Source organism: Caretta caretta, chromosome 3 (assembly GCF_965140235.1).
Source record: "Caretta caretta isolate rCarCar2 chromosome 3, rCarCar1.hap1, whole genome shotgun sequence".
NCBI lineage: Eukaryota > Metazoa > Chordata > Testudines > Cheloniidae > Caretta > Caretta caretta.
Genome location: NC_134208.1, coordinates 151,776,284 through 151,801,013, shown reverse-complemented (window position 1 = coordinate 151,801,013; position 24,730 = coordinate 151,776,284). Strand labels below are relative to the sequence as shown.

Here is a 24,730-nt window from a genome sequence, read left to right as displayed (position 1 = left end):
ATGCGGGGTGGCCAACCTGAGCCTGATAAGGAGCCAGAATTTAACAATGTACACTGCCAAAGAGCCACAGTAATACATCAGCAGCCCCTGCATCAGCTCCCCCACCCTGCTCCCAGTGCCTCCCACCCTTCTGCAGCCCGGCCGATCAGAGCCTCCTGTTCCCTCCCCGCACCTCCCGATCAGCTGTTTTGTTGCGTTCAGGAGGCTCTGGGGGAGAGGGGGAAGAGCAAGGGCACTACAGGCCATTATGGGGGAGGGGTGTGGGAAGGGGTGGAGTTGGGGCAGGGCCCATGGCAGAGCCGGGGTTGAGCAGTGAGCACCGTCCGGCACACAGCAAAGTTGGTGCCTGTAGCTCCAGCCCAGGAGTTGGTGCCTATACAAGGAGCTACATATTAACTTCTGAAGAGCTTCATGTGACTCCGGAGCCACAGGCTGGCCACCCCTGGTTTAATGTCTAAACCACAACCTGAGAAGCCAATTATAATGTTTCCTTCCTAGAATTCTGTTCTTATGTGGTGGCTAACCTTTTCCTCCTTCTCCACAACAGAGATATTATAATACAGATTTTTAATGAAATACTCTTGAAAAGCAGAAGGTTGGGCAACTCTTATTTACCAGAAATTACAGATAATTTAAAGTCTATCATCAAGACTTTTAAAGATAAAACTATTCATATAGTCTATGAGACAATATTTAGGGCTGTTTAAACTTGGGGATCTTTCCTTTTATGGTGCCTTCCCCTTGTGGTCTTTATGAGTGCTCAGACATACATGCATGTACAGGCCTGCTGACGGGGGGTTGGGGTTAGGGGGAAGGGGGAAAGGGGCAATTGCCCAGGGGCCTGGACGATTCAAAAGGGCCCGGGAGCCCTGGCCCCTTTTAAATTGCCCTGGCGGGCTGCAGAGCTCCTAGGCATGCAATGGGTGGTATCAGCAGTAGCGAAGGCAGCCAAGTGGCATGTGGAAGCCCTGGCCTTGCTGGAAGAGTGCCCACTGACTGTTCCGCCCTGGGGACCAGAATTGCTGTCGGCGGGCCTGTGCATGTACATACTACACTTTCACATCCTAAAATTAAAGAATATAAAATGGCTGGGCTGTTTCTTAACTAATAAAAATAGAAAAAGGAAAATTAAGATACTTAAGATAATAGGGGGTTGCAACCTCTTCTGTTCTCTCAGTCTTCTGGTCTCTCATAGAGGAAGAGCTAGAAGTGCAGTCAAGAAGCCAGACAGTAATGTTCTGCTGGCACAGTGCTTCTCACTAGCAGACTTTCTTCAGCTGCAGGAAGATTGGTCAAAGGCTGGCATAGCCTGTGTGTTGATGTTGTGACTTTCTCTCCTCAAGATCTCGGAGATTCTGGAACATCAGTCTCCTCTCATGTGACTTACTGACCGAAAAGGCTGGACTTCTCAGCCTAATCCTTGATTCTTATGACTTGCAAACTTTGCTTATGCCACCTTGCAGCACCTCCCTCCAAGATATTTGAACTAATCTGGTGCAAGGCTATCTTGGAGCCATGCAAGCTGGTCTAATCTGATTCAAATTAGGTCATCTTTAGATTTGGAAAAGTCCTGATTAAATCAGCAATTTAAAAATATTTGGTATTTTGAATACCATAGAGACTGATGTCTGTGAACACCTAAAAATATCAAAAATACAGATTCATGAGACCACTTTTGAGAAAACTGGCATTGTTTTATCTGAATGAAAGACCTGAGATGACATTGGGTCACAAGATTGCAGAATGTTCGTCATAAAAGTCCTACAAAAATAGCTAACTGAAAAAGAAATCTAGCAACGACCAGTCACTCAGCATTCATCCATCAGCAAGATTTAAAGTAAGTTTGAATAAACTTATAATCAGTTATTAGTTTCAACACCTCCAGTTCCTTCTCAAAAACAAGGGATTTACAGTAATTTTTCTATTTGGGAATTGGTCTATAAGTCAAAGAACTTGAAGTCCAGAATCATCTGGATAAAAAAATCATCTGATAAAATGAATCACCAGAATCATCTGATAAAAAAAAGTTACTTTAAAGTCCATGAAGACGAAACCACTTAAAACAAAATAAAAATAAGATTCCACTCTTGATGTAGATGCACCCAACGTGTGTGAGATTCGATTATTTTGAGATAGCAGTGTACTTTGGGCCATTCCTGCACTCTGGCAGCCCTTGTGACCAGCTGAGGATATAAAGGGCAGGGTGGTCTCAACTGCCTATCAGTTCCTTTGCCAATAAGAATCCCAAGTGTCAGGACTCTGATTTAGCAGGGATGGAGGGCAAGTAATGGAAAATGTGCAGATAATACATCTCAAAGAACCAGAGTTACTGTGATATAAATAATTGTACTTTCTTCTAGAGTGATTATCCGCACTATTTTTGGTGACTAGCAAGCAGTACACCGCTCTTGGACATGTCTAAGAGGGGTCCTACTGAAATATCAATTGAAGGACCACTCTACCAAAGCTTGCGTCTGATCTAGAGGCCTTTACCAAGGCATAGTGAATGGTCTAAGTATGGACTGATTTCTAAATTACCGCTCTACAAACCTCAGTCAAGGGAACATTGGTCAAAGACTGGCAGAGGCTGCCTGAACACAGGTTGAATAAGACCTTATGTGACCAGGTGAATCTTGCTTCACTAATCCATAGCAAGAATGTATAAAGTCCAAAACCAATTTGGATAGTCTCTGTGAAAAACTTGGTTGTCCCCCTTCCATTTTGCAAATACAACAAATAGTCTTGGTGAGGTCTAACTAATCTAATCTTGGCCATGGAAAAGGACAATGTTCTAAACACATCTAGTGTATGAAGTTTTACTCTGGTCGTGTAAGAATGAGATCTGTGGGGAAAAAAAGGCTGGTAGATTAATAGTTTGATTAATGTGAAAGTCTGAGACACCTTAGGCAGGAATTTAGGATGAGACCTCAGGGTGATCTTATCCTTGTGAAAGACTGTATGGAGGATTCTGCCAGGAGGGCCTGAATTTCCCCTTTTCTCCTGGCCCATGCTATGGCCAACAGGAAAGATGTCTTCATGGAAAGGTGATAGTATCAGAAGGGAGCCATTGGCTTGAAGGGAGGAACCATTAAGCAAGTTGGCACTACACTGAGATCCCAGGGAGCAAGGGGTTCTCTGACTGGTGGAAAGGCATAAGTCAGTCCCTTAAGAAATCTCAGTACAGTAGACTGAGAGAACAATGTGTGTCCCTCCAGCAGGGAGATGACCCTTAATCAAGCTAAGAGACATTCCCGACTGTTTCAGTGAGGAGTAAACAGTTCAATATATTTGGGACCATTGTTTGCAGAAGTGTAGGTGCTGCTGTTCAGACTACACAGAGAAAGGTCTTATTTGAATTAGTAAATTTGTCTTGTGGAAGGCTTCCAACTCTGAAGCAAGAAGTTTAGGATTGCCATTGAGCAATTCCTTTCAGCAGAGGTCAGTCAGTCAGGACCCAGGCTGTAACATATAGAGTCTGGGTCTGAATGGAGGACCTGACAGTAGACCTGAAACAGTAAGTCAAGCAAGGCCAGTTAAGTGATGGGCTTCTAAATCAAAAGCCTCATCAAGTCTGAGTACTAGAGCTGCCTGGCCCAAGATGAGGCTATCAGATTGACAGTCTGAGTCTTATCCAAGCTTCCACAAGACTTTGGAGATCATGGATATTGTTAGAAAAATATACATGAGGTCTGCAGTCCAAGGGAAGAGGAAGGCATCTGTGAGGGATCCTGGGCTCTTACCTCCTCTGGAGCAAAACCTCTGGCATCTGTTGTTGTGGCATGTCATGTATAGAACTATCGCCTGGTATTCCCTTCTGTGGAACGAACTTTGAACAACAAAATTTGAGGGATCATTCAGGGTTTTCTGAGAGGTCTCTGCTGAGCCAATCTATCATAGTGTCCTGAAGACCCAGAAGATGGAAAGCTGTCAGGGTGATATGAGGCCAAATACTTCAAGTTCACAGAGGAAAGGTTTCTTTACACTGCGGGGCAAAACCAGGCTCCTCCTTGCCTATTCATGTAATGCACGGCCATCTTATTGTCTGTAGCCACTGCTTTGGTAAGTCTCCATAGGAGGGGCAGCCAAAGAGCTCTGAGTTCTAGCATACTGATGAGTTGGGAAGTCTTGGGCATCAGCCATTTCCACTGAACCTGAAGTTGGTGTAGGCATCCATGATTAGGGTCTTCGATGGAAGGGATGAGAAGAACAGAACATCTGTGCATACCTGATCCAGTTGTGTCCACTAGTCCTTGTTGACCTCAAGACCTAGGGTAACAAAGAGGTTCTGAGAGCCTTTTGAATGGAGCCAGTGAACTACTGCAGGGATGTGCCCCATATCAGCCAGTTGTGTAGGTAAAATAATCTGGATTCCTTGCCTTCTTAGCTGGGCTTCAATCATGGTGATAACTTTGGTAAGCACCCTTGGAATGGTGGACAGGCTAAAGGGTAGGACTTTGTATTTGTACTCAGATATCTCTACCATAAACTCTAGAAATGTTCTGTGTGCCAGAATTATTGAGCTGTGAAAACAGGCATCTTGCAAGATGAGAGCCCTGAACCAGTCCAAAGGATCCAAGGAGGGGATAACAGAGGCTAAGGCAACCATCCTGAATTTGAAACTATGAATAAAGAGATTAAGACATCAAAGGTCTAGGATGCGTCTAAATCCCCCTTTCTTCTTTGGGGTTAAGAATCTGGAAGTAAAAGTCTTTCCAGCTGAATTCTTGAGGTACCACCTCTATTGCACCCAGCTGTAGTAAGGAGTTGACTTCTTGTTGCAAAAGTGTCCCTGAAGAGAGATTGGGACAAGGAGGAAAGAAGGACATGGCCTCAGTCTGAAACTTGATGGGATACCGCTTGTTCACAAATCTTGAAGACCCACTGGCCAAAGGTAATCTCAACCTAAGATTACTTGAAATAAAACAAGCAGTTGCCAAACTGAGTAGAAGGAGACATATCCATAGATGCTCCAGCTGTGCTCTCGAGAATCACATCAGTACTGTTTCTGGGCACTTGCCCTTGTTGTGGGGCTGCCGAGGGGCAGAACAACGAGTGCCTTTAGTGGAATCATTGTCTCTTCCTCAGTGGCTCTGAAAGATGTTCTTGAAACTGTTGAGGCCTGTATCTGAATGAGAACTGAGGCCACTGTTGTTGCTATTGCTTGTGATTCTGAGCTGGAACATGGAAATCCAGTAAACAAAGGGTCATGCAGGAATTTTTCAGATAACATAATTCTTAATTAATTATATTGTTGAGAAGATCATTCCACTGAAATGCTAAGTCCTTTATAGTCACTTGGACTTCACAAGGGATGCCAGAAATCTGGAACCAGGATGACCGCCTCATTGTCACAGCCATAGCTGTGGTCCTTGTCACCATATCTGAGACATCGATCACTGTCCGGAGTGTTGTTCTGCTGTTGAGTTGACCCTCAGTCATAGTTGATCTTACTTGCTCTTGATATTCCTTAGGGAACATGTCCATTGGGGTGGGAGTCTGTCCCACAGCAGGAAGTCATATTTTGCAAGTGCTTGATAATTAATTATTCTAAGTTGAAGGCTCATGAGAAGTAGACTTTACAACCCAAAAGGTCCAGTTTCTTTGGAATTTTTTCTCTGGTCTGCTGTTTTTTGACTCTCATGTATGACTTGGACAACCCAGGACCTCTGTGAGTGGAGTGTTGAAAAAAATATCCCTAAGTCTTAACCAGTACCTGGTATCTCCTGCCTGCACATTTGGAGGTCTCAGAGATAGATACAGAAATGTGTCATATGGTCTGAGCAACAGCCTTTCATTAATAGATAGGTTTAGTCTACTTGACCGAGCAAGTTGTAGAATGTCCAATGCCTTGTGCTATTTATTCTGGATTATCTCTAATGGGATGTCTGAAGTATCAGCTAACCTCATGAGGTCCTGAAAAACCTTCAGATTCTGACTCTTGGCCCATGATTCTGATCTCCAGTTTGTCACCTGCCTCTGACCCCTGGTATCCTGACCTGGCATGACTCCAGTTACCAATTTGTGGTTTTCCTCTCAAGTTTGTATCCTGACCTGGCTGATTCTTGATTCCTGTCCCATGACTGTGGACCCCAGCTCTAATCACTAGGTCTGGCTGCCTATGACTTGGCTGTGACACAGGGACAACAGAGCCAGCTGGGGAACCCTGGTCAACTTATATAATAAATGGAAATTCAGTTGGTAGACCAACTTCAGTCATCTTTGGAGAATGCGCAGATGCAGCCTCTCAATGCAACAGTATATAAATAAATGAGACCATGTGGTCCAAGAGTCTCAAACATATGCAAATCATAGTGAAGGAGTGGGATTGGAGGGACAAACAGTGGTGGCAAATTACCTGAAACTGCCAGGAACACCCTTTCTATTGGTGCTGATATCAAAACAGATGACCAATTTGGTCCTGAAACTGGAGGCGCTGGACAAAGCATCAGCACAGAAGTCAAAGTCAGAGACAGTACCAATCTGGTAAACCGTGGTACCGAAGTTGGTGCCGAGGAAGCATTTTTATTGTCTCTCTGTGTGGAAACTAGTACTGGTACCATTGGTGGACTGTGTGTAGAGGTTGCAGAACTGGATGGAACCAGAATGGCTGAAGGCAGATCTTAAGTTATATTCTTGTGCCATTGGAAAATTTGGGATAGGCCAAGCAGGCCAGTTGTCACTTGAAAGTGCTGTGGGGGCGGTGGCACCAAAAGGACCAGTGCTGGAGTCATGTCTATTGGTACTGGACTCAACTGCCATCCCTGTAACAGTGTCGGAGTCGATGGTACAGTACTGGTATGGTTCCACCTTGGAACCAAGGAGACATGGGATGAAGGCCGGGCTCTACCCTATGCACCAGAGGAATTTTAGCAGTGTTCAATAATCTCTCTTTCAGGTAGAATGAAAGTCTCTTGGATTTGGCATCGCTCCTGTCTAGTTTATGGGAGCTCTTTCATGGAGGACCTGTAGAGGAGGATTGATCCCTTCTCTTCTGTGGAGAGGAGTCTGAGTCAGAGGCCTGTCTGAGACTTGTTACCATTCAGAAGCCAGTTGTGAGGCTGAATGACCTGCCATACGCCTCAGTGCCAAAGAAGATCATACTACTTGCTCCTTGAGGTGCTGTTTGAGGCACACGTTTCTAGAGATTTGTGTTCTTCATTTAAAGGAGCAACAAATACCGCACTTCTCTCTGATATGCCCCTCACCAAGGCATAAGAGACAGAGCATGTCTGGATCACTGTTTGGGATAGCCACCCCACACAATGGGCAATGTTTGAAGACAGTGATGGAATGCCACCAGGCACTATCTTCTTCTAAAAAACAAAAGTTACCAAACTATCACTAACTACATGCACTACTATAAACTATTACTAAACTAGAAAAACTAACAATACTAGCTGTCAAGGTTCCTTCCCCACTTTGAACTCTAGGGTACAAATGTGGGGACCTGCATGAAAACCTTCTAAGCTTACTTTTACCAGCTTAGGTTAAAACTTCCCCAAGGTACAAATTATTTTACCCTTTGCCCTTGGTTTTCCACTGCCACCACCAAACGTTTCTCTGGGTTCCTGAGAAAGTGTTGTTTGGAAACGTCTTTCCCCAAAAAAATCCTCCCAACCCTTGCACCCTACTTCTTGGGGAAGGTTTGGTAAAAATCCTCACCAATTTGCAAGCCATTGGATATTAGAACAATGAAAAAAAGCATTCAGTTCTTGAAAAGAAACATTTTAATAGAAGAAACAGTAAAAAGAAAAGGATCACCTCTGTAAGATCAGGATGGTAAATACCTTACAGGGTAATTAGATTGAAAACATAGAGAATCCCTCTAGGCAAAACCTTAGGTTACAAAAAGACACACAGACAGGAATATTCATTCTATTCAGCACAACTTATTTTCTCAGCCATTTAAAGAAATCATAATCTAACGCATATCAAGCTAGATTACTTACTAAATTCTAAGACTCCATTCCTGTTCTGTCCCTGGCAAAAGCCTCACCCAGACAGACACAGACCCTTTGATGTTCTCCCTCTTCCCAGCTTTTGAAAGTATCTTGTCTCCTCATTGGTCATTTTGGTCAGGTGCCAGTGAGGTTATCCTAGCTTCTTAACCCTTTACAGGTGAAAGGGTTTTTTTCCTCTGGCCAGGAGGGATTTAAAGGTGGTTAGCCTATCCTTTATATTTATGACAGTAGCAGATTTAGAAAGAGAATTTCTCACTGCATAGTAACCATGAGGTAAACCGCAAGGGGAGTGACTCAGGCCACTTGAAGTGAGAAAGAACTGAGAGGGGTCAAAGCAGTGCTGTGCTTAAATAGCCTTGGAAAGGACCACCAGGAAGTACACAGTGCATGCACCACACTGACGCATATTACTATAGAAAACTCTCCAGCTCTGGGGCATGCACTTATTTGAGTGGAATAAGTGTGAACCGTCAAAGAAGAATAGCCCATATGTACCACAAAAGTGGGAGATGCTGGGCTACAGAAAGCATTAATATTAGGAATTCCCTTGGTCTCCTGAAAGCCTTCCAAAATAGCCTCTCCCCTCCAGAACTGCTGCTAGGCCAGAGCTAGAAGGAGAGAAATAGTCCTCCCCTGCTACACCCCCACAGAAAGAACCCACCCACCCTGCTTGGAAGAGGGCACACAGATAAATCCCTGAGAAAACTCAGTTTGCCTTGATAAGAACAGGCTCTAAATGGGGTATGTCTAACCAGCACACTAAGCCCGGGCTCTGACTCAGTTTTGAGCCTAAGCCCCCCTTCCATTCACACACAAATCATTCTGACTCTGGTCAGCAAGCACTCACAACCCAGGTACTAGGACTCTGCAGGGCAGCGGGGAGTCAGAAACTCAGTCTTGCTGTGATTCAAATCCAAGCACTGTCACTTTGCAGTCTGGACACAGGTCAAGCAGCAGACCTGAGTTAGAAGGTCTCCATAGCACAGTATGGACACATTAGCACAGCTCTTAGACCTGTGTCCAGCACCTGAAAACACAGTCTACAAAGTAGTCTGGATGCTCATATGCAGGCTTGGAAACACCAAATCCACATGTCAAAGACCTGGGCTTAATGCGCAGTGCAGACATACCCAATATGATTGCAGTAAGTAAGATGCCATCAAGAGGAGCCAGCATTCATTTTGGGGATAAAATTCACAAGAATCTTGTGTTGATCTCCGAAGAAAGGAACAAAGGCAGGAAAGTCTAACAGTACTGGACTAAAGAAGTTCATAGAAAAATATCATTCAATCCACAGGACCCATGAGCACCATGCACCTGTACACAACCCAGTCACCATTCACCACAACACATTACCACTCACCTGCATCCAGCAGCTGTAACTCCTGGAACTATCATTAGCATTTAAGTTAGCACTTAAGCTTCAACTCCCTTCACAGTGGGAGATGAAAAAGAAGGTGGGTGCCTTTCTGCACTGTCTGCCAGAAAAATATAGGGGTGGACTTTCTGAAATGAAGGAGGCAGTGGGGAAATGAAGAGGAGGATGGGTAGTTGGTTGTACTGTGAGGAAGAGGAGAATGTGTGTTTGCCTGCACTAGAGGAAGCCTGTCTGTTATGGACTCTTATTATAGCACAACATCTTGTGCTGTTGGCCAACCAGTACATCTCTGGCTCCCTTACTTACTGAAAAACTGATTAATGAAAGCCATGCTGCAGCATATAATACATTCTTTGAAAGATAAGACATTTTTAACCTTATGAACTACATTCAGAAGTTGTGTGGTGGCTTCAGTTACTCAGTTACTAAAAATTAGGCATTTTCTGTTCAGTTCTAAAAACTTTTGTTATGAAATTCATACATTTTCTCTTTTTATAATGAAGTACCTTTCTAAACTCATCTTCTTTCTCATTGTCCTCAGCATCCTCACTAAGAATACCTGAAGAACCATCAGTATCTCCCTCCTCTCCATCACCCCCAAATGCCACATGTTTCCCTTTTACTGTAAATAAAAAACAATTAGAAGACAATAAAACTAAAATAGACTAGAGTTATAACAAATATTAAATTATTTAACTATATTTCTTGTAACTTGAAGATTATATTCTGCTTTAGAGCATGCTGGAGTCAATGGAAATCATTCCATTCACTTTAATGGGATTTGGAACAGGTGTTTGATTTTCTCTTCACACCTATGGCACATGGTGCTTTGTTAGCTTAAGGGCAACATATACATATATATACACACATGCATACACACTGGTCTGCCATCACACTGAAGTGAGGTGATGTCCATTTGCTAAATTACAGAGCAATTTCATAAATTTCTGATTGCCTCACTGCCCTTGGCCTTCTAAACTTCTTCCTTAGGGCTTATTTTAATATTCCAAATCCCATCAAACAACTACCATTTTTAAAAGATTAACCTGCCACCAAAATATTTCCTCCTTCTTCCCTAAAATGTGCCCCTTGTTGAAATGAAATACAGAAGGACATCGATTTTAAGGCCAGAAGGGACCACTGTGATCATCTACTCTGACCTCCTGCATAACAAAGACTAAAGGCACCTTTTATTTTTGCAATACATGCAGGTATAGTCAACTACAGAAACCATGACCTTCACCCCAAACCGTACTTCTACCTGTCCATCAACAAGCCCACCTATAGGCTTCCCCCGAACCGATCCAAATCCTTCTGCTGGAAACAGGGGAAGACCAGGCTCCTTGTCATGTGATTCTTAATACCCACTTAACAACTTGAGAAGGGACTATGGATATTATTCTCTTAAAGTTGGAGGGGAAAAAAAAGTTTTCAGGGAATTGAATCCCCAGTGATTTCTGACTGGAGATGGCCTTGACACTCCTCCCTAACTTGAGGAGAACTGTTATGTCCTTGTGGCAGTTTCATGGGAGGACTATCAGCTGGTGTTGGAAGACACAAAGATCTCCACAAATCTCCAGATTCTGAGCTAAGCCAAGCAAGGGTCCCAGCAATGCAAGGGTCCGTAGGCTGAGAACAATTCATAGAATCATAGAATCATAGAATATCAGGGTTGGAAGGGACCCCTGAAGGTCATCTAGTCCAACCCCCTGCTCGAAGCAGGACCAATTCCCAGTTAAATCATCCCAGCCAGAGCTTTGTCAAGCCTGACCTTAAAAACCTCTAAGGAAGGAGATTCTATCACCTCCCTAGGTAACGCATTCCAGTGTTTCACCACCCTCTTAGTGAAAAAGTTTTTCCTAATATCCAATCTAAACCTCCCCCACTGCAGCTTGAGACCATTACTCCTCGTTCTGTCATCTGCTACCATTGAGAACAGTCTAGAGCCATCCTCTTTGGAACCCCCTTTCAGGTAGTTGAAAGCAGCTATCAAATCCCCCCTCATTCTTCTCTTCTGCAGGCTAAACAATCCCAGCTCCCTCAGCCTCTCCTCATAAGTCATGTGTTCCAGACTCCTAATCATTTTTGTTGCCCTTCGCTGGACTCTCTCCAATTTATCCACATCCTTCTTGTAGTGTGGGGCCCAAAACTGGACACAGTACTCCAGATGAGGCCTCACCAATGTCGAATAGAGGGGAACGATCACGTCCCTCAATCTGCTCGCTATGCCCCTACTTATACATCCCAAAATGCCATTGGCCTTCTTGGCAACAAGGGCACACTGCTGACTCATATCCAGCTTCTCGTCCACTGTCACCCCTAGGTCCTTTTCCGCAGAACTGCTGCCTAGCCATTCGGTCCCTAGTCTGTAGCGGTGCATTGGATTCTTCCATCCTAAGTGCAGGACCCTGCACTTATCCTTATTGAACCTCATCAGATTTCTTTTGGCCCAATCCTCCAATTTGTCTAGGTCCTTCTGTATCCTATCCCTCCCCTCCAGCGTATCTACCACTCCTCCCAGTTTAGTATCATCCGCAAATTTGCTGAGAGTGCAATCCACACCATCCTCCAGATCATTTATGAAGATATTGAACAAAACCGGCCCCAGGACCGACCCTTGGGGCACTCCACTTGATACCGGCTGCCAACTAGACATGGAGCCATTGATCACTACCCGTTGAGCCCGACAATCTAGCCAGCTTTCTACCCACCTTATAGTGCATTCATCCAGCCCATACTTCCTTAACTTGCTGACAAGAATACTGTGGGAGACCATGTCAAAAGCTTTGCTAAAGTCAAGAAACAATACATCCACTGCTTTCCTTTCATCCACAGAACCAGTAATCTCATCATAAAAGGCGATTAGATTAGTCAGGCATGACCTTCCCTTGGTGAATCCATGCTGGCTGTTCCTGATCACTTTCCTCTCATGCAAGTGCATCAGGATTGATTCTTTGAGGACCTGCTCCATGATTTTTCCAGGGACTGAGGTGAGGCTGACTGGCCTGTAGTTCCCAGGATCCTCCTTCTTCCCTTTTTTAAAGATTGGCACTACATTAGCCTTTTTCCAGTCATCCGGGACTTCCCCGGTTCGCCACGAGTTTTCAAAGATAATGGCCAATGGCTCTGCAATCACAGCCGCCAATTCCTTCAGCACTCTCGGATGCAACTGGCCCCATGGACTTGTGCACGTCCAGCTTTTCTAAATAGTCCCTAACCACCTCTATCTCCACAGAGGGCTGGCCATCTCTTCCCCGTTTTGTGATGCCCAGCGCAGCAGTCTGGGAGCTGACCTTGTTCGTGAAGACAGAGGCAAAAAAAGCATTGAGTACATTAGCTTTTTCCACATCCTCTGTCACTAGGTTGCCTCCCTCATTCAGTAAGGGGCCTACACTTTCCTTGGCTTTCTTCTTGTTGCCAACATACCTGAAGAAACCCTTCTTGTTACTCTTGACATCTCTCGCTAGCTGCAGCTCCAGGTGCGATTTGGCCCTCCTGATTTCATTCCTACATGCCCGAGCAATATTTTTATACTCTTCCCTGGTCATATGTCCAACCTTCCACTTCTTGTAAGCTTCTTTTTTATGTTTAAGATCCGCTAGGATTTCACCATTAAGCCAAGCTGGTCGCCTGCCATATTTACTATTCTTTCGACTCATCGGGATGGTTTGTCCCTGTAACCTCAACAGGGATTCCTTGAAATACAGCCAGCTCTCCTGGACTCCTTTCCCCTTCAAGTTAGTCCCCCAGGGGATCCTGGCCATCCGTTCCCTGAGGGAGTCGAAGTCTGCTTTCCTGAAGTCCAGGGTCCGTATCCTGCTGCTTACCTTTCTTCCTGCATCAGGATCCTGAACTCAACCAACTCATGGTCACTGCCTCCCAGATTCCCATCCACTTTTGCTTCCCCCACTAATTCTACCTGGTTTGTGAGCAGCAGGTCAAGAAAAGCGCCCCCCCTAGTTGGCTCCTCTAGCACTTGCGCCAGGAAATTGTCCCCTACGCTTTCCAAAAACTTCCTGGATTGTCTATGCACCGCTGTATTGCTCTCCCAGCAGATATCAGGAAAATTAAAGTCACCCATGAGAATCAGGGCATGCGATCTAGTAGCTTCCGTGAGCTGCCGGAAGAAAGCCTCATCTACCTCATCCCCCTGGTCCGGTGGTCTATAGCAGACTCCCACCACTACTTCACTCTTGTTGCACACACTTCTAAACTTAATCCAGAGACACTCAGGTTTTTCTACAGTTTTGTACCGGAGCTCTGAGCAGTCATACTGCTCCCTTACATACAGTGCTACTCCCACACCTTTTCTGCCCTGCCTGTCCTTCCTGAACAGTTTATTACCATCCATGACAGTACTCCAGTCATATGAGTTATCCCACCAAGTCTCTGTTATTCCAGTCACGTCATAGTTCCTTGACATCACCAGGACCTCCAGTTCTCCCTGCTTGTTTCCAAGGCTTTGTGCATTTGTATATAAGCACTTGAGATAACCTGTTGATCGCCCCTCATTCCCAGTATGAGGCAGGAGCCCTCCCCTCACAGACATTCCTGCCTGTGCTTCCTCCCGGTATCCCGCTTTCCCACTTACCTCAGGGCTTTGGTCTCCTTCCCCCGGTGAACCTAGTTTAAAATCCTCCTCACTAGGTTAGCCAGCCTGCTGGCAAAGATGCTCTTCCCTCTCTTCGTAAGATGGAGCCCGTCTCTGCCCAGCACTCCTCCTTCATGGAACACCATCCCATGGTCAAAGAATCCAAAGCCTTCTCTCCGACACCACCTGCGTAGCCATTCGTTGACTTCCATGATTCGACGGTCCCTACCCAGGCCTTTTCCTTCCACGGGGAGGATGGACGAGAACACCACTTGCGCCTCCAACTCCTTTATCCTTCTTCCCAGAGCCACGTAGTCCGCAGTGATCCGCTCAAGGTCATTCTTGGCAGTATCATTGGTGCCCACGTGGAGAAGCAGGAAGGGGCAGCGATCCGAGGGCTTGATGAGTCTCGGCAGTCTCTCCGTCACATCGCGAATCTTAGCCCCTGGCAAGCAGCAGACTTCTCGGTTTTCCCGGTCAGGGCGGCAGATAGATGACTCAGTCCACCGGAGGAGAGAGTCCCCGACCACCACCACCCGCCTTCTCCTCTTGGGAGTGGTGGTCGTGGAACCCCCAACCTCAGGACATCGCATCTCATGCCTTCCAACCAGCGGAGTCTCCTTCTGCTTTCTCACCCCAGACATATCATCTGGTCCACTCTCCGCAATGGTACCTGCGGAGAGAACATGAAAGCGGTTAGTTACCTGTGTCTGTGTTACTGGAACCCGGACATTCCGCTTACCTCTTCTGGAGGTCACATGTTGCCAAGCTTCTTCACTGGCCTCTTGGCTCCTCTGTGCAACCTGCTCTATATCTTTAGAGCTTTGTGCCCCTAGAAGCCTATCCTGAGTTTTGTCCAGAAAATCCTCAGTTTCTCGTATGCAACGCAGGGTCGTTATCTGTTGTGACAGAGCTCCCCTGCTGGAGCTCCTGAGTTCATCTCCTCACAGATAGAGCACCTTATCATTTTTTGCTTCCAGGCAAGGTGATGAAAATGGAAGAAAGGTACTCCACTTTGTTCAAGTAAAGAACCTTTTTTAAACAATTGCCTCAAGAAAAGGCAAAAGGCAAAGAGAGTGATGCTGCATACTACTTCTAGAGTTTGGCTTTAAAAGCTGGGAAATGGAAAGGAAAGGAAGGAGACCTCATTTACTGGTCTGGAAGTGGATAATCGTGTGGCCAAGTCCCAGAGCCTTCATAGAGAAGTTTGATCTACTTCCAGGATACGCTGCAACAGAGATATAACATGGATATGTCTCAAACTGGGAAAGAAGTTAGAATGCAGAAAGCCCAAATATGTGTCCTAATACGAAGCAGGAAGGCAGACCAGCCCATCTTAGACCTCAGAACATTTAATTCCTTCGTCATGAAGTTCAGATTCCACACGGTGACCCTTGCATCCATAATTCCTTCGCTATCCACCCTAGATTGGTTCAGCACTCTTGACCTCAAATATGCATATATTCATACATTGATCATACCTCGCAAATACCTCTGTTTCCTGGTAGGGGAAGATCGTTAACAGTACAGGATCCTCCTCTATGACCTTTCTACTGCTCGTCAGGTATCAAGATGCCTCTCAGTCATGGCAGAGCATTTAAGATTGCAAGATTCACATATAGCTCTGTGTGGATGACTCACTCGCTAATAGCTTCATTTCACAGAATCATAGGACTGGAGAAGACCTCGAGAGGTTGTCTAGTCCAGTCCCCTGTACTCATGGCAGGACTAAGTATTATCTAGACCAGTAGTTCTCAAAGCCGGTCCGCCGCTTGTTCAGGGAAAGCTCCTAGCAGGCCGGACCGGTTTGTTTACCTGCCACGTCCACAGATTCGGCCGATCGCGGCTCCCACTGGCCACGGTTCGCTGCTCCAGGCCAATGGGGGCTACGGGAAGGGCAACCAGCATATCCCTTGGCCCGTGCCGCTTCCCACAGCCCCCATTGGCCTGGAGCAGCAAACTGCAGTCAGTGGGAGCCGCGATCGGCCGAACCTGCAGACGCGGCAGGTGAACAAACCGGCCCAGCCGCCAGGGGCTTTCCCTGAACAAGCGGTGGACCGGCTTTGAGAACCACTGATCTAGACCATCCCTGACAGGTATTTGTCTAACCTGCTCTTAAAAATCTCCAATGATGGAGATTCCACAACTTCCCTAGGCAATTTATTCCAGCGCTTAACCACCCTCACAGTTAGGAAGTTTTTCCTAATGTCCAACCTAAACCTCCCTTGCTGCAATTTAAGACCAATGCTTCTTGTCCTATCCTCAGCGGTTAAGAACAACAATTTTTCTCCCTCCTCCTTGTAACAACCTTTTATATACTTGAAAACTGTAATCTGTCCCCTCTCAGTCCTCTCTTTTCCAGATTAAACAAACCCATTTTTTTCAATCTTCTCTCAGAGGTCATGTTTTCTAGACCTTTAATCATTTTTGTTGCTCTTCTCTGGACTTTCTCCAATTTGTCCACATCTTTCCTGAAATGTGGTGCCCAGAACTGGACACAATACTCCAGTTGAGGCCTAACCAGTGCAGAGTGGAGTGGAAGAATTCCTTCTCGGGTCTTGCTTACAACATTCCTGCTAATACATCCCAGAATGAGGTTTGCTTTTTTTGCAACAGTGTTGCACTGTTGACTCGTATTTAGCTTATGATCCACTATGACCCCCCAGATCCCTTTCTGCAGTACTCCTTCCTAGGCAGTCATTTCCCATTTTGTATGTGTGCAACTGATTGTTTCTTCCTAAATTGAAAGAATCCCTGACCATCAACATGGACTGTGCTTTAATTCTTTTTGAGAAACCAGATCTCAGAATAGGTTGGAAGAAGTCACATCTCTTCCTACACAGCAGATCCATTTCATTGAAGCAATTTTAGATTCCCAAATTGGAAGAGCCTTCCCTCCAGAAGAAAATTTCCTAAAGATTCAGTCTGCCAATGAACCCCCAAGAGACTCAAACCAGATAGATATGTTCCTCTTCAGACTGATGGGCCTCAGGGCTTCAGCAACATTTGTAACTCTATACACTCACTTCAGAATGAGATTATTACAGCATTGGCTAGCAAGAAATTAGCAGCCAAGTCATTTGCATAAAGTTGTCTCTTCCAAAAGAAATGCTATTTTCATTTAAATGGTGGATACAGAGAAGCAACATTCTGAGGAGCGTGTCATTCAATCCTCCACTCCATCAGCTACTATCACTTCATATGTATTCAACTTAGGATGGGGTGGTCAGTTCAGTGAACACAGTCATTGGAACCACTTTGAGAAATATCTACATAGCATGGTGGGGCAAAGGGCAGCCTAACAAAGTCTCAAATCTTTTCTACCTCACCTACAAGACTTAGTAATTGAAGTAGTAAGTGACAACGCGGTAGCTATGTTCTGTATAAACAAACAGGGAGGAGCTCATTCTTTACAGTTCTGCAAGGAGGCTATTATATAATAGGACTGGTGCATTCATCACAGCATTTACGCATAGCATTCCATCTAGAACAGAGGTGGGCAAACTATGGCCCCCGGGCCACATCCAGCCCGTGGGACCCTCCTGCCCAGCCCCTGAGCTCCTGGCCCAGGAGGCTAGCCCCCAGCCCCTCCCCTGTTGTTCCCCCTTCCCCACAGCCTCAGCTCACTGCACCGCCAGCACAGTGCTCTGGGTGGTGGGGCTGTGAGCTCTTGCCAGGCAGTGCAGCTGCAGAGTGGTCGCATGGCTGGCTCCAGCCAGGCGGCACGGCTCCCTGTCCTGGTGCTCTGGGCAGCACGGCTGTAGCACCACCAGTCACCCGTGCTCCAGGCAGCATGGTAAGGGGGCAGGGAGCAGGGGGTGTTGGATAGAGGGCAGGGCAGTTCGGAGGGGTGGTCAGGGGCAGGGGGGTGGATAGTGGTTGGGGTAGTCAGAGGGCGGGGAACAGGGGGTTGAATGGGGGCAGGGGTCCCAGCGGGGCAGTCGGGGGGGGTTGGATGGGATGGGGGGGCAGTCAGGGGCAGGGGTTCCGGGGGCAGTCAGGGGACAGGAAGCAAGGAGGGTGGATGGGGTAAGGGTCCCAGGGGGGCCATCAGGGGACAGGGAACGGGGAGGGGGGTTGGATGGGGTAGCAGTCCTGGGGGGGGCTGTCAGGGGGCAAGAAGCAGGGAGGGGTCAGATGGGGGCAGGGGCCAGGCCATGCCTGGTTGTTTCAGGAGGCACAGCCTCCCCTAAGCGGCCCTCCATACAATTTCAGAAACCCAACGTGGCCCTCAGGCCAAAAAGTTTGCCCGCCCCTGATCTAGAAGGAAAAGACAATATTTGGCAGATCATCTCAACAAGGATGGGGAAGAAATACAAGAATGGTCCCTGAAAAAAGACAAAAAAAAAATTGCTGTCTGAGGCACCCAGAAATAGATCTTTTCACAAAAAAATAATGCAAAATGCCCAAGGTTCTGCTCTGTGATTCAATGCTACTTACCATTAATGATGAATGAGGAAAGAAGCTGTGTAGACAGAAAATTATCAAGTAAGAAATATCTTATTCTGTTAGCAGCTTCTCTCTTCATTCAATCCACCCTGGTAGTTCAGTAAATAATCAGAATACAAACTGAATTTTTTCTCAAAAGGAAGATTTAGACATATAATTGTTTTAACATTAATTAATATATCAAGTTGTTGTCTTAATGATAATAATAGATTGCTGGAGTATTTCCAGTTTTGAAAGGACTTGTATGGCAGTCTGAACTGAAAGGTGGGGCTTAGTCCTGGAGTCCGAGCAAAAATGTTGGACTGCATCTGAATTCAATAGGTGGGGGACATTAACTCATTAGTGAGGAATGCGAAGAGAAGCCATGCAACAGAAGAAGGGGTTGAAGGCAGAGGTCTAAAATAACCCTCTTTTCTGGAAAGAAATTCTACTGTCAGATACTCTCTCTTTTCTCAAAAACTTAGAGTAGAAATTGCTTAACATAAGTACACATACTAATAAGTACCTGGCAATGAATACTTTTTTAAAGTTTTCTTAGAATCTTTAATTTCATAAATCGTCTCAAATATAGATATCAGCTCCTGGACAGCATCTTCTATGTGCATACTTTTGTGGTTCAATATTTCAGCCCATTCTTTGGTGTAAGTCTGTTAAAATATACACAGTCAGTTACCTTAATACAGGTTGTTACTTGGACATATGTTTAGTACACTGAATATGAATTTAATAAGGGTAAAGGAACACACAAAATTAATGATCTTGCTCTCAAGATCATCTTTTCTAAAAGGTGCTATTGCAATAGGAAAATATTTTAAAAGTGTATTTACTGCTAATGAATGTTAGCCAACTGAAAGCCTCAGAGATTGGAGAGTTTTTTCTTTTTTTACAAAACAAGAATGTATGAATAGCAGTGCAAGCTTCTCTTCATTGACTGTCATGTGCCATAACCCTGATCTGCAGGGATCCTCCCTAGGGTTTGAGGGGGAAATCAAGGGATTGGATGGAGAAATGTAATCCTCATATTTACCAGAGCATGTTCTGTTTGAAATATGAAATACTTTATTAAATTTGGATAACAAAACAACTTAATTCCATCATAAAATACTAACTATATGCTAGAACTAAAAGTTACTTGTAATATATGCACCTTTTAATGTAAGGATTTCTACTAAATATAGGTTGGGACTTTTAAAAGAACTTAATTTGGGCTCCTGATTCCTTTAAGCTCCTTGGGAAAAAAAAATCACACCTTAAACAGTATTTCATGTGCTGTTATTAATCTCAAAATAAATAAATAAATACATTACTGATCCCTGAACTGAATGTATCACACAATCCTTTACATTAATGTTAATGCACACAGACATTTTTTTCTGTGTAGGTACTTGCAGGCAGTGACAAAGTCACCTCTTGACCTTCTTTTTATAAACTAAATAAATTGTGCTCCTTAAACATCTAATTGAAATGCAGTGCTCCCCAAAGCATTAGGCATACCTGCCTAAAGATATACAAACAAGGCCTCTTATGCATTCTCCAGAGTTTCACTTTTCAGTTTTTTTAATCTCTAGCTTTTATGGTTGCAGACAAAACCTTAAAAACAAGATCTTGAGGGTAAAGGAAGCAACAATGTGTGCCTGAATTTACAGAGAGCCTGGAATAATAGTTCTGAGGCATGAAATGCCCTATTGCTTTTAATGAATGCTAACTTAGGTGCCAGTGATGACATTTTAAATATCAACATTGTTTACTATTTCACTGCTCAAAGCATGTAAGAAAAGAGAGGATGCATCATATTACAAAGACTTAAAATATGGCTATGTCATTAAAGCCATGTCAGGGCTGAAAGGGGTTGTGATTGGTTTAATTTTCTCAGCTTTCTGAAGTTTAGAGAACACTGATGTAAAGATTTTTTTTCCAGCTCTCAAATCTTTCCTGTGGCTCACCTCTGAACCCTCTCAGGTGTAATCAGTCTCCACAGTAGCAAGCAAAAAGGTGGTTCATCTAATATATATGGACAACTCATCTTGAAGAACCACAGTAACTGTAAGGTAAGTAACAGTTTCTTCTTTGAGTGCTTGCCCAATATATATATTTCATTGATGGTGAGTCACAAGTAGCAACCTAATCCTCCTAAACATGTAAGACGGCCAGGCCAAAACAAGTTTCAGATTGCAATATTTCTACTATGGCTGTGTAAATATATGTATTGAATGCAAAGTAGTCATCCTACATATTTCTGCTAAGGGCATACTTCTCAAAGAAGTTGTATTAATGTATGTGGATTATAGGGACTCAGAATTAAAGGTGTTAACATGACTCTCTTACTGTCCAATATTAAACAGTGCTAAACAAGTTTCGGGGTTTGATATACCAAGACCTCAGCCTGCTTAGTACCATGGCAAACATATTTAAAAATATAGGGGAAAAAAGGAAAAAGTTAAAGCATTTGAAATGTAAAGTATTAAGTAAGGCTTTCATTTTAACAGTATCTCTTTATTCCCATTCCCTTCAGCTATAAAGAGTCTTTAGAAGGAAAAAAAATCTCTTATTTAACAGTCTCTTAGATTATATTAATGATGGTCATAGGTGTCCTTTGGGAAGGAAAGAGACGTTAGTTCAGATGGGCTGCAGCTGTTGTCATTGCTGTTGTTGTTGAAGTCTGATCCTGTTTTTTAGAAGACAAAACAAGACAAATACACACTAGAGGGAAGAGAAAAGAACAGCAAAGATAGAAAATGCAGCTACTATTTCTGGTGTTGACTCTTACTTGTAACCTTACTCCTGGAGAAACAGGCATGGCACATGATCTTATTAGCCACTCAAACATGGCAAACTTGTTCCAGTATTGAGGAGTTTAGGTCATTGCTTTTAGCTGTGTTTCTCTAGTCAGAAGCTTACAGGAGTGTTGCAAAATATAAGGTCCTGGCTGGCTAAGACAGACTCTTATTAGACAGAAGGCAAAAGGAGAAGGATAGGAAAGAGAAGATATAAGGTGTGGGGAAAGGACACACTGGGAGCAGACGGTGAGTTACAAAGTCTCACATGCCAAGTGTTGTTCAGAATTTAGTCAACGTTAGTGAAGATGGCAATGTCATCTGGTTCCCCCTCTTTCTGGCCCAGTTTGGTCAGAATCAGAATGATAAAGGCACGACAATGTTAAGATGGTTCCAAAAGACGGGTGGGGGGTGGCAGATATAATGATAAAGATCACTCTTTCCCCATCCAGTGTAAGGCCCCATAGATCTAGGACCCAGGCTTATAGAGCTACAAGGCAGTTAACATCTCCAAGCTGCTAACCAGCAGCAGCTGTACCCAATCTGTGTGCTACCACCCATGACTTGCTGTGGACAGAGATCATGGGAAGTTCCACTTCAAAGGTTTGGTGGGGAGCAGCCCCATGGCCCCTGATTGACTCCCTGCCCTATATAAACCCAAGGGGCATTCCAGGAAGCATCCAGACAACAGAATGGAGCTTCTGTAGCTGCAATGACTGTTCCTATTCTATGTTCTTGAATTCCTAGCTTAACATCAGCTTGTTTTAGCCTTCGCTTCAAGACTCAGACCCTGAAACCTGACTTCGACTCTGATGCTTGGTATAGACCCTGGTCTGGAACTGTGTATGGACCCCTCGGCTACTCCTAGCCTCAGGTTTGCCCCTGCTTTGACCCTTAGCCCTAACTGCCCTTATTGGGATCCTAACAGACAGCACTGTGGAGCCAGCTTTTCCCCCAAAGTCTCTTCCTGAGGATCCCAAACAGGTAGTAGATGGAACAGCCTATCCCCTCATTATTCTGTTCACAAGTGAAACCTAGTTTCCAACACACCAATTTTGATCCACTGATTACTGGTCTCACCTTTCTCTATAATTCTACTCTAAAGGACTCTACTGTAATTCAAGGACTGTGTTAAGATCTTTCCTGGTAAACAAGGGCTTGGCTAGCTGGTTCTTGCTCACATGCTCAGAGTCTAACTGAGCACCATGTGTGTGGTCAGGAAGGAATTTTCCTCCAGGTCAGATTTGCAGTGACCTGGACTCTACTGTAATTCAAGGACTGTGTTAAGATCTTTCCTGGTAAACAAGGGCTTGGCTAGCCGGTTCTTGCTCACATGCTCAGAGTCTAACTGAGCACCATGTGTGTGGTCAGGAAGGAATTTTCCTCCAGGTCAGATTTGCAGTGACCTGGGAGCGTGGGGGGTTGCCTCTCTCTGCAGCATGTGGGTGCAGGTCACCAGCCAGGATTATCTGGGTATCTCACTTAATCTCCCTGCCACTGCAAGCGTCGTGGGCACTGGTGCACCTCAGTACCTCCTATTATCTGCCTATGGCACGTAATAGTCTAGTCTCCTGTGGGTTGTAATACTTTGGTCTCATTTCAGTTGTTGAGATTAATACACAGGTATTAATACACAGGTGGCCTGTGATATACATAAGGTCAGACTAGATGATCTAATGGTCCCTTCTGCCCTTAAAGCATAAGGATATGCCCACACTGAAAACAAACAAACAAACAAAAAATTAGTGGATGTGAGTCTCAGTGCCTGGTCAACTGACTTGGGCTCACCGGGCTCATGCTACAGGGCTAAAAATAGCAATGTAGACATTCAGGCTCAGGTTAGAGCCCAGTCTCTAAGATCCATCTGCTTGCCAAAGACTAAATCTCCTAAATCATGGAATTTCTCCTGGGGCGGGTAAGTGTTTGCTGCTGTTGCATCCAGGACTGCTCCTATGAAATGTATTTTTTGAATGGGGACTAGAATCAATTTTCCTGGTTGATCCTTACTCCCAGGGAGACAAAAAAATTAAGCATCTGTTAAATGATGTTGACCACCCGTTGAGGAGCCAGTCACCAAGGTATGGATAAACTGACTTCTCACTTTCTTAGGTAGTCTGCTACTACAGGCATTTGTTGAATACTCTCATTACTATGCGTAATCCAAAAGTTTGTACTGGTAATGGGAATTGCTGACTTGAAACCTCAGATATCTTTTCTGTGGGCAGGATGGAAGTAGTACTATGAAAATATAAATCTTGAATATAGAGAACAGAGTACCAGTCCTGTGGATCCAGGGAAAGGATTATTGAAGCCTGAGTTACCTGGACTTGAGTCTGTGGATGAAGCCATTAAGCTGTCTCAAATCCAGAATTGGGCACCAGACCCCCTATTTCTTTGGTATCAGAAAACAGGAGTAAAACCATTCCCCTCTAAATTCTGATGGAACTACTTCTACTGCACCAAGAGCTAGAAGCTATCATACTTCCTGATATAGGATTCTTTTGTAGAGAGGCTCTCAAAAAGGGATGGGAAAGAGGAGTGGGAGGTGAGAAAGGTGTGAAACTGAATGGAATATCCCAGTTCTGTTATCTCCAAAACCCAACCGTCTGTCGTTATGGTAATCCAAATCCCATGAAAATGAAAAAGGCAGTTCCCAAAAGGTAGGGAAATAACAGGTAGGTCTACTCAAAGTTGCACAGAACTCCTGAGTGACAAGTCAAATTTCCTGCCTTGAGGACATAGCTGGATGTGCAGATGACACAGAGAATGCTGATGGGTTTTCTCCTCTAGAACCTCTGAAGCTTTCTTGGAAAGCTAGAAGATTTGTGTTGCAGGTAATAAGATTCACTTGGATAAGAGTGGTGTCAAGCTGGCTTCCTCTTTGAAGCAGGAATATATACTCCCAATGATCTCAGACTTGCACAGGAGTCCTTCAAAGAATGTAAGGCCTCATCAGTCTTGGAACTGAATAAATTACATCTCTCAAAAGGCAAGTATCAAGGTTCCCTCCCCACTCTGAACTCTAGGGTACAGATGTGGGGACCTGCATGAAAACCCCCTAAGCTTATTTTTACCAACTTAGGTTAAAACTTCCCCAAGGTACAAACTATTTTACCTTTTGCCCTTGGACTTTATCTCTGCCACCACCAAGCGTCTAACAGATATATAACCGGGAAAGAGCTCGCTTGGAAATGTCTTTCCCCCCAAAATTCTCCCCAAACCCTACACCCCCTTTCCTGGGGAAGGCTTGATAAAAATCCTCACCAATTTGCATAGGTGAACACAGACCCAAACCCTTGGATCTTAAGAACAATGAAAAAGCAATCAGGTTCTTAAAAGAAGAATTTTAATAGAAGAAAAAGTAAAAGAATCACCTCTGTAAAATCAGGATGGTAAATACCTTACAGGGTAAGTAGATTCAAAACATAAAGAATCCCTCTAGGCAAAACCTTAAGTTACAAAAAGACACAAAAACAGGAATATCCATTCCATTCAGCACAGCCTATTTTCTCAGCCATTTAAACAAACAGAATCTAATGCATATCTAGTGAGATTACTTACTAAATTCTAAGACTCC

General features: G+C 44.5%; 1 protein-coding gene across 1 annotated transcript in view; it reads right to left on the bottom strand.

Annotated features, from left to right (window-relative positions):
- The window catches only part of DNAH8 (dynein axonemal heavy chain 8), a 598,059-nt gene that overhangs the window by 391,066 nt on the left and 182,263 nt on the right, over positions 1 to 24,730 (bottom strand). Inside the window, exons 22-23 of the mRNA XM_048843472.2 lie at positions 18,885 to 19,026; positions 9,846 to 9,961 (exon numbers count right to left, since the gene is read on the bottom strand). Of these exons, the coding sequence (XP_048699429.2) occupies positions 9,846 to 9,961; positions 18,885 to 19,026 (258 nt within the window). The remainder of the gene's footprint in view (positions 1 to 9,845; positions 9,962 to 18,884; positions 19,027 to 24,730) is intronic.